Below are 9,636 nucleotides of genomic sequence, written 5' to 3'. Positions count from 1 at the left end.
TCCAGTCTGGGCGAAAGAGTGAGACTCCAACTCAAAAAAAAAAAAAAAGGAATTTGAGATTCACTATAATCATTGTTCTTCCCCACTTGCATTGCAAGGTCAGTGCATGTTTGATTTCCCATGATAGCTGCAGGGCCTGGCACATAGTAGGCACGCAAATGTTTGTGTGATGAATGGGAGTAAACTGTAAATACCCTGGCTATTCCCATGAGACTGGACTGTGCACCTGAGTGTTATGAATCATGTCTTTTTATTTATTTATTATGAATGTCTTCCAATGAGAAGAAATGGCTGAACACTACTGGACTAAACAAACAAAAGTACAATCGTATAGTAGAATACTAGGCAGCCATGAAAAATGTTGTTCGATTGCATTTGCATAGGAAGGAAGGAAGGGGGGGAGGGAGGGAGGGTGAGCTAGTGTGTGGCAAAGCCAGGATTCCGACTCAAGAGGTCCTTGAGTCCATGCTAATAACCAATCCTCTGCACTTAAGAGGAAAACCAGATTTCTGGAAATCAAGCCAATTTTCATGGCTACACATGTGGAACTGGCCAAAGAAGGGTTTGGAAGCTTTCCCCACATGGGCAGGGGCCTGGGAGGCTAAGAAGCCAGAGGGAAGGTTTCAGAGCCTTGGCCAGTCCTTTCCCTACTGAACAGTCTCACAGCCCTCTTGACTCACTGAGCTTGGTTTCCACAGACGAGAACAGACCGAGTCATCCAATGCAGCAATGCTAGACCAGGAACGCTATGAGGATTCTCACCTAGGGAGATACCGGCGGATATACCCTGGGCCTAACTCGGAGAAGTATGCACCCTTCTTCAAGCACAATGGCTCTCTCTTCCAGGAGACTGCTGCTTCCAAGGCCAGAGAGGAGTGTGCCAGGTATTTTGCTCTCCATTCTCTGTACACTTGGTGAGGGCAAATCCTGAAGCTGCACTGCTCCCTGGCAGGGGGAGAGGAAGCCAGACATTCGAGGAATGGAGCTATACATTCTACTGGACTCTTTTTTTTTTTTTTTTTTGAGTTGGAGTTTCACTCAGTCGCCCAGATTGGAATGCAGTGGCTGCTCCTGCCCACCGCAGCCTCGACCCACTGGGCTCCGGCGATCCTTCCGCCTCAGCCTTCCGAGTAGCCGGAACTACAGGAGTGCGCTACCACGCCCGGCTGATTTTTGATTTATTGTAGAGATGAGGTCTCGCCAAGTTGCCCAGGCGGGTCTCGAACCCGTGGGCTCAGGCAATCCACTCACCTCAGCCTCCCAAAGGCGCAGGATTACAAGACTGAGCCACCGAGCCCGGCTTCTACTGGACTCTTAATAGTCTCTTTTGGTTTAGTAGGTTTCCCCTCTTCCCCTTCATTCTTCTCCCATCAATCCTGAGAACAGATCAGAATTTCCTACTGTTTCCCCATTCTCATTTTCCCCCACCCCTCTTCTCCCCAACACGGTTTCTCCAGTGTCTGAAGCTGCTGTGTCTTGCCAGGCAGCAACTGGAAGAGATCCGCCTTAAGCAGAAACAGCAGACCTTAAGCACTAAGAGGCGAAAGGTCTACAAGGACCACAACCAGGGTGAATCAGCTGGTGAGAAGAGCCGATACAAAGCAGGGCTCCGGGGCCTTTCCAACCGCTTGGCTTACAGAAACTGGAACCGGAAGAAAGAGGTGTCAGGGGTTTTGTGGCTCTTCTCTTTTTTGCAGGAAAGTGGGTTGGGACGACTAGAGAAGGGAATCTCTGCTGCCCTCTCCTCTCCTTGCACAAGAGACGTGAGTTCCTAGTCAGTAAATTGAATCTGACGCTCTGGAACAGGTGAGAGCGTGGACAGCAAAGGGAACCTTACACTAGGATAAAGGCAGGTGGGCAGGAATCCTGCAGCCATCCTGTAGATAGTTTGGGACTCGTCCTTGGAGATCCTGCATGTAACTCTCATGTACCTTGTAGCTGCTACCAATTCAGCTGGACACCATGCAGCCTCAAGAAATTGTGGAAGAGGAGGAGCTGGAGCGGATGAAGGCCCTGATACACAGGAAGAATCTCATCCAAAGCCTGGGTATTGTAGAGCAGCTCAGTCGCCTGCTGCACCCTGGCCCCCAGGATCAGAAAAAACTTCTTGAATGTCGGGTGAGGATCCCTACGAAGCCTCCCAGAGAACAAGGGAACAAGGGCTGTGGTACCAGCACATGGTGGTGGTCTCACCAAAGGAGGTTTATGTGATGGTATCTGTCAGTGGAGGCCAGGAAAGCAGAGTATGCTGGCGGGGCCTTGGGAGAGGGTCTGTTCCCAAGCTCCCTTATTTTACGTATGACATCCAGCAAATTGCAGCTCCCAATCTTCTCACTTCCAAGAGACTTGTGTTCTATATTTCTGTCTCACACTAACCCCAAACTCATGACTGACAAATAACAAAACCACCACCCTGAGGAGCTTCCGTGTAGTTTTCTCCCTAGCACTGTCAGTGCCCTGGCTCTAATGGGATATAAGTAAACACTCTTGGGCCAACCAAACAGCTGCTGCATTCACTGTTGCCTGGGAGAATGGGTCCTCTGTTTTTGTTGAACTACAAAGGAGTAACTGGTTAAATAGTGGCTACATCCTAGAAAAGATTTTCAGTTACCTCTTTTTTCCAACACTTCATTCAGCCTCCCAAAGAAATGTGGTAAGGGGCCGCTCTTCTCCTCCAGCCTAGATTTCACCAGGACGGGCTGGGCAGTCAAGAACTGAAATCTGTGAGTGTGGTCCAACTGGTGCTCCTGAGAGGGGCTGCCACAGAGCAGGGCCCTCATTTCCTGCATCCAGTTCAGCCCCAAGAGTTGAACCCCGGGATCTTAGGGCCACTGCAAAGCATGAATGCTGCCATTCCACGTGATTCCCAGTGCCATCTGCAGTCTAAGAACTTCAAGTGGACAGGAGACGCAGCAGCCATCAGCCCCTATTCATTGTCAATGAAGAAATCTGGAAGGCGCTGTTTTTCCAGCGCTAGAGTCAGGCTCACTAGCCGTAAGTATACAAAACTAGTTTTGGTCATTTTGACCAGTGTAAATTCCCACAAGCAAATATATAACTGGGATGCTCCCAAAATACAATATGGCAGTTCTAGCAGCATGGGAATGGGGGAAGTTAGTGGATCTATTTATTTACTTCCTCCTATGTTCTAGAACCTGGTGACAAAAAAGGCAGACATAGTCCTAGCACTCAACAAATGTTACCAGGGGCATGGTCAAGGAGACATACCAATTACAACAGTGTTGTAAAGACTCTGGAGGGAAATACGGGAATGCCATTCCTCCCTGTTGGTAATTGAGTAAATGTGTGAGTACCAACTCAGGAGGATCCATGTTTCCACTGCAGAAGGCCAAGCCAGCAGAAGGCTAGAAGCCATAAACCGAGTCCTGGCAGGATCAGTGCCACCCACTTTAACCCCAAAGCAGGGCTATCTTCTGCAACCAGAGAGAGGGACATGTGACTCAAGGACTGAATGCACCTTGCCCTCCATGGTAAACTCTGAACACAGAGCAGCCAAGGCCCAGGATCTCCCCCTCTGCCCTGCGTCTACACCCGTGCGGCTGCGCTCCAGTTCACTCCTCAACGTCAGCCAGCACAGGTAAAAGCAGGAGGGAAGCCCCGCATTCTACCTCTCCTGGAGAATCCCCTCAGGTTTCCAAAGGGTCAAAGGCCTTCAGACTTTGCTAAATGAAAGAATGCCACTAAGTTCAAGTTTGAAAAGCCCTGGTCAGGTACCCCGTTTGTATAAGGCAAACACAAAGACACCAAGAATTCCTCTACACCCTAAGACTATTTTGGGGTCGGTAAAGAGTAAAAGATGAAGAGGCGCCAAGGCCGACCACGTAGTCATCTCTGCTCAAACCTTAGTCTGGGTTTACTGCTAGGTGCTGGGTCAACCCTGGGCGCGGCCTGGGGCTGGAGACCCACCCCTCCCCGGCGACAAGGAGCCAAGTGGTCAAAGCACCGGTCCGTCGCCCTCAGGACTGCCGAACGGAAGTCCTTCCACCGCGGTGGAGGGGACTGGCAGGCCTGGGCAGCCGCTGGGGCAGAGGGACGGCTCTTGGCTATTGGATCCATCTTTTTTTAAAGTTTATGCCGTTTTCCAGGCGCGTCCTGCTCATTTCAGCCCTCGTGTTTCAGGGAAGCCCTCTCCACAGCGACAGCCAAGAAGGGCCGGTCACTGAGCAAGTCAAGCCCACAACTTGCCCGCACGCCATGAAGCGTGAAATACCGGCGACTCCCTAGCTTCCTGCCTGCCCTTCCGCTTCCGGTTCCGCCCTTCTACTTCCGGTGCGGCCTCGTCGCAGACTCTGAAGGCTTATTTGCGTCGACATGGCAGTTTCCTCGAGACTCTTGTTGGGCGGGCGTGTCCGCGCTGCGGTCGCTCGCTGTGGGCTCGCGACCCGGGGGGTGGCGGGCCCTGGCTCTATCGGCCGCGAGCCAGACCCCGATTCCGACTGGGAGCCGGAGGAGCGGGAGCTGCAGGAAGTGGAGAGGTACCGGCTGCTCCCCGGGTCCTCAGCCTGAAGCAGGCCGGGCGCCCCGGCGCTGCAGGCCGCGCCCCGTTCGCCGCGTGCGCGGCGGCCCCCGTTTCTCCTCACCCGTTGTCGGGCGCAGCGGCAGGTGTTCAGCTCCCTTGGGACCACGAGTCCCTTCACTCGTAACGTATTTCATCACCAGTTTAGAGAGTTCGGCATGCTTACGGGCAGTTCTTGGTGTTAGATTTCTAGGGCGATGGCCAGAGCAGCTGTAAGCGGCAGATAATGGCCCGGTTGCCATTTCGAACAAAGAGAAGAGGGTTGGGCGCTCTGTGATGTAGCCTGAGGCTCTTCAAACATCCATCTTGCTGCCACGCACGGCTTCTCCCATTGGTTCTCTCCTCCAGCGCCCTGAAACGACAGAAAAAAGCAATGCGATTCCAGAAAATTCGGAGGCAAATGGAGGCGCCAGGTGCCCCGCCCAGAACCCTAACGTGGGAAGCCATGGAGCAGATCAGGTAAGACTCTAGGTATCTTGTTTGCATCTGCTGTGATGAGGAGGATACGGGAAACTAGGACATGGGTTTGGCCTTTTTGATATTGCTTTTGTATTTCCGTTTCCTTTTTTTTTTGGACAGTCTCATTCACTCAGTCTCCCAGGCTGGAGTGCCGTGACACGATCACGGCTCACCACAGCCTCGAACTCCTGGAGCGCAAACGATCCTCCTGCCTTAACCTCCCGAGTAAGTGGGACTACAGGCACGCGCAATCACCCGTCTAATTTTTCTAATTATTTTTTTCTGGTTTAGACTTAATTATTTGTCTTAAAACATGTCATTTTGCAAGTTGAACATCTGTGTTATGCATTGAAAATTTAAAGCAGAAAGAAAAATCATATAGAATGCCAGAAACCTTATCAACATATCCAGACTGGGGCTTGCTTGTAGTTTTTGGTATCCAAAACCTTTTTTCCACACATCCACAGATGCTCTTTATGTAGGCACAGCCCTAGCAGTAATGAGAGCCCAGCAGGTGCTCAGTGGCTTACTCAATGCTAGATTCAGCTGATACTTCATAGTCTTTAGCCTCCTTAACATTCTGCAAGTTGGAGAACTTAAATCTTTTCATATGTATTGAACCTTGCTAGAGTTTTGTTTTTGTTTTTTTTTTAATTTATTGTAGAAACAAGGTCTCACCAAGTTGCCAAGGCTGGTCTCGAACCCCCCAGGCTCTGGCAATCCTCTCACGTCAGCCTCCCAAAGTGCTGGAATTACAGCCTGAGCCACAGCGCCCAGCTGAATCTTGCTGTTTTTGAAGTCAAAACTTTTTCTTTCAGCTTTATTCCACCACTTTCTGTGGTATTCCTAACACCATCTTTCCATGTATCTGGAGTGGTGATAATAGTTTCAAGTTTGTTTTCACATTTTTTGTACACCATCCTTCCATCTACAGTTTCCCTAGATTCAGAAGCAGCAGTGCCTTGAAAATATCAACACTACTAATTTTTCTAATTTTTATAGAGATGGTGTCCTGCTTTGTTACCCAGGCTGGTCTTGAAATCCTGGCCTCAAGCTGTCCTCCCACCTCAACCTCCCAAAATGCTGAAAATGCTGGGATTACAGGTGTGCGCCACCACACCTTGTCTGTATCACTTTTTTTTTCTAGAGTCAGAGTCTCACTCCATCGCCCAGCTGGAGTGCAGTGGCATACTCATGGGCACCCCAGAGTCGACCTGCTGGTCTCCAGCAATCCTTCCACCTCAGCCTTCCAAATAGTCAGAACTACAGGCGTGCACTACCACATCTGGCTAATTTTTTTTATTTATTGTGGAGACGAGTTCTCGCCAAGTTGCCTGGGCTGCTCTCGAACCAGCGGGCTCAGGCAGTCCATTCTCCTCTGCCTCCCAAAGTTCCAGGATTACAGGCTGAGCTACTGATCCTGGCCAACTTTCTATTTTAATTTTTTTTTTGAGTTGGAGTCTCACTCTGTCACCAAGACTGGAGTGCAGTGGCTGTTCCTGGAACTACAGACGCGCGCTACCACACCCAGTTAATTTTTTATTTATTGTAGAGATGAGGTCGCGCCAAGTTGCCCAGGCGGGTCTCAAACCCACAGGCTCAGGCAATTCACTCACCTCGGCCTCCCAAAGCACGGGATTACAGACTGAGCCACTGAGCCTGGACTCTATTTTAATTTTTTAAAAGTTTTTAGGGCCAGAGATGATGGCTCACGCCTATAATCCTAGCACTTTGGGAGGCCGAGGTGAGAGGATTGCTAGAGCTCATGGGTTCGAGCCCAACCTGGGCAACTTGGCGAGACCTCATCTCTACAATAAATAAAAAAATTAGCCAGGCATGGTGGCATGTGCCTGTAGTTCCAGCTACTTGGAAGGCTGAGGCAGAAAGATCCCCTGAGTCCAGCAAGTCGAAGCTGCGGTGGCTGTGAGCAGTGTGCTACTGTACTCCAATCTGGGCTACACCATCACATCCAGCTAATTTTTTGATTAATTGTGGAGGTGAGGTCTCGCCAAGTTGCCCAGGCTGGTCTCGAACCCGTGGGCTCAGGCAATCTTCTCATCTTGGCCTCCCAAAGTGCTGGGATTGTAGACGTGAGCCATGGCACCTGGCCTAATTTTTTTTTTTTTTGAGTTGGAGTCTCACTCTGCTACCCAGACTGGAGTACAGTGGCTGCTCCCAGCCACCACAGCCTCAACCTGCTGGGCTCCGGCGATCCTTCCGCCTCAGCCTTCCACGTAGCTGGAACTACAGGCACGCGCTGCCACACCCGGCTGATTTTTTTATTTATTGTAGAGATGAGGTCTCACCAAGTTACCCAGGCTGGTCTTGAACCCGTGGGCTCAGGCAGTCCTCTCACCTCGGCCTCCCAAAATGCTGGGATTAGACTTGAGCTACCACACCCGGCCTCAGGTGTGGCTCTTAGTACACAAAAATGGAACACAACCATTTAGCAGGCACAAGATCGGGACTTCATGTGCAGGTTTTTCGATTCCTCTTCCTTATAATTGGTATTATAAGTTAGATGTTCTGATGGGAGACTTGTTCACAACTTGCAAACCTTTTCCTTTTTCCCGTAGGTATTTGCATAAGGAATTTGCAGAGTCCTGGTCAGTTCCCAGGTTGGCTGAAGGCTTTGATGTCAGCACTGATGTGATCCGAAGAGTTTTAAAAAGCAAATTTGTACCCACATTGGAGCAGAAATTGAAGCAGGATCAAAAAGTCCTTAAGAAAGCTGGGCTTGCCCCCTCACTCCAGCAGCTCCAGGGCTCTAAAGAAACCTTGAAACCGCTCCCTGCAGGCTGCTCTGTATCAGGCTCTTTGCTTATGCCAAGGGATGAAGCCTCATTTAAAGGCCCAAGTCACAGCACAGCTTTGAAAGTGGTAGAGTCGAACACTCACAGTACAGATGTACCAAGGATACAGAAGGGAAGGAATAAAGGAATCCAGAAGGTCATGGAGAAGGAGAGCTTTGTGCCTGTTGCTGCAACCTTGGGTCATCAGAGAGAGCTGCAGAAATACTCCACCAGCAATTGTGAGGGCACCAGGAGAGCTGATGTCGGTGGATTGCCAAGTGATGAGAAGCTGGAGGAGGTGAAGACAGGGGAGCCGCGGGAGCAGAACTTCAGCAGCAAAGTAGTGCAGAGGGGGCGAGAGTTCTTTGATAGTAACGGCAACTTCCTGTATAGAGTTTGAGCCAGGGTGTGACTTATGGAGATGTCTGGTGAAGCACAGCTAGGGCTGCATATTTGGAACTGCTTGGATTTCTGTGTATAGATTTAACCATCTTGGAGCAGGAGGGAGTGATAAGCCTGAAATGTGGGAGGAAAAGAGCTACTTGGATAGATTCCAGCTTTCTTTAGCACAGCTCCCAGTCTGACCCCTGTAGATCTTTCATACTTACCCTTCTTGCTTGGGCTTTCTGTATATTGAGAACCAGCCTGTGTTGCATGTGTTGTTAATGAGTGCCTGTGATATACCTTGCTATATATGTTCAGGAGGAAATGAAAAGTTTGTCTTCTGACCTCATTTCCTTCTTTGGTTTTCTTTATGTGCAAAATAAAATGCAAGAATAAAAGTCTGTGATCTTGGTACTGTCTGGGGTGGGAATGTTTACCTGTGAATCTTGGGAAGAGGGAAGGGAAGAGGCAGCTGGGAAGGATCCCTTATCGTTAAACATTGGGTAGGTGGAATCAGAGGAATCCTCAACATAGGACTCTGTGCACAGCACCCTGTTCAAGGATGAATTTTGATAACCTCAAGCTGGACATCTTTCTCTTAGTTGCTGGGGTTCTGGAAGAGCTTGGGGAGTAGGGCATTGGCACAAAATGCAAAACAGGGCCGGATGTGGGGCTCAAGACTATAATCCCAGCACTTTGGGAGGCCGAGGTGAGAGGATTGCCTTAGCCTTCAGGTTTGAGACCCGCCTGGGCAACTTGGTGAGACCTCATCTCTACAATAAATCAAAAACTTAGCTGGGCGTGGTGGCATATGCCTGTAGTTCCAGCTACTTGGAAGGCTGAGGCGGAAGGATTGCCTGAGCCCAGCAGATCAAGGCTGCAGTGGCCGTGAGCGTGCCTGGGCGACAGTGAGACTGACTCCAAAAAAAAAAATTGCAAAACAGGCAAAGGCTTTAAGGGCCCTCGACAAACTCCAGTCACATTTGAATACTTAAATTATGTCTGATTTTACAGTTTGCTAAGCTAGATTTCTATAAAGGTGCCACGAGGTAGGCAAGAACAGATGACAGTTCCCTTTTACACATGAGGAAACAGACTCAGATGGCTGCTATTAAGTGGCAGCACTGGGACTTAAACCAAGTTTCATCATTAATCCAGGACTTCTAGAATCCAAGAATATGGCACTATGATATAATTCCTGTTCGTTTACTGATTTTTTTTTTTTGAGTCGGATTCTCTTGCTCAGGGTGGAGTGCAGTAGCACCCTCAAGGCCACTGCTGCCTCGACCTGCTGGGCTCAGGCGATCCTTCCAGCTCAACCTTCCAAGTAGCTAGAATTACAGGCATGTACCACCACGCCTGGCTAATTTTTTTTTTTTTTTTTGAGTTGGAGTCTCACTCTCCCCCAGACTGGAGTGCAATGGCCGCTCCCGGCCACCGCAGCCTCGACCTGCTGGGCTCCGG

The 9,636-nt window shown here is 49.9% G+C and overlaps 2 protein-coding genes across 4 annotated transcripts in view; both read left to right on the top strand.

The window, feature by feature from the left end:
- The window catches only part of LOC103250277 (tubulin polyglutamylase TTLL13P-like), an 11,872-nt gene extending 8,270 nt beyond the window's left edge, over positions 1 to 3,602 (top strand). Inside the window, exons 10-14 of the mRNA XM_008048874.1 lie at positions 699 to 884; positions 1,484 to 1,661; positions 1,939 to 2,118; positions 2,679 to 2,994; positions 3,346 to 3,602. Of these exons, the coding sequence (XP_008047065.1) occupies positions 699 to 884; positions 1,484 to 1,661; positions 1,939 to 2,118; positions 2,679 to 2,994; positions 3,346 to 3,602 (1,117 nt within the window). The remainder of the gene's footprint in view (positions 1 to 698; positions 885 to 1,483; positions 1,662 to 1,938; positions 2,119 to 2,678; positions 2,995 to 3,345) is intronic.
- Positions 3,603 to 4,289: 687 nt separating this feature from the next.
- NGRN (neugrin, neurite outgrowth associated) lies at positions 4,290 to 8,573 on the top strand. 3 transcript variants are annotated; one of them, XM_021707943.1, is made up of 3 exons: positions 4,290 to 4,496; positions 4,964 to 4,996; positions 7,573 to 8,573. In XM_021707943.1, the coding sequence occupies exons 1-3, from the start codon at positions 4,333 to 4,335 to the stop codon at positions 8,186 to 8,188; spliced, it is 813 nt and encodes a 270-aa protein (XP_021563618.1). In that variant the 5' UTR covers positions 4,290 to 4,332; the 3' UTR covers positions 8,189 to 8,573. The 3 variants fall into 3 exon arrangements, with proteins under 3 accessions (XP_021563618.1, XP_008047064.1, XP_021563619.1); XM_008048873.1 differs by having other exon boundaries at positions 4,886 to 4,996; XM_021707944.1 differs by lacking the exon at positions 4,964 to 4,996.
- Positions 8,574 to 9,636: the final 1,063 nt, after the last annotated feature.

This window comes from Carlito syrichta, unplaced genomic scaffold (genome assembly GCF_000164805.1).
Source record: "Carlito syrichta isolate Samal-C Ts95f unplaced genomic scaffold, Tarsius_syrichta-2.0.1 Scaffold127469, whole genome shotgun sequence".
In the NCBI taxonomy this organism is placed as follows: Eukaryota; Metazoa; Chordata; class Mammalia; order Primates; family Tarsiidae; genus Carlito; species Carlito syrichta.
This window is presented reverse-complemented; position numbering and strand designations above follow the sequence as displayed.

Bases quoted from the DNA above. Each gene is read 5' to 3' on its own strand.
- NGRN (XM_008048873.1), top strand. From the start codon at position 4,333: ATGGCAGTTTCCTCGAGACTCTTGTTGGGCGGGCGTGTCCGCGCTGCG. The intron at 4,497-4,885 runs GTACCGGCTGCT...TCTCTCCTCCAG, and splicing joins GAGCTGCAGGAAGTGGAGAG to CGCCCTGAAACGACAGAAAA. The intron at 4,997-7,572 runs GTAAGACTCTAG...TTTTTCCCGTAG, and splicing joins GAAGCCATGGAGCAGATCAG to GTATTTGCATAAGGAATTTG.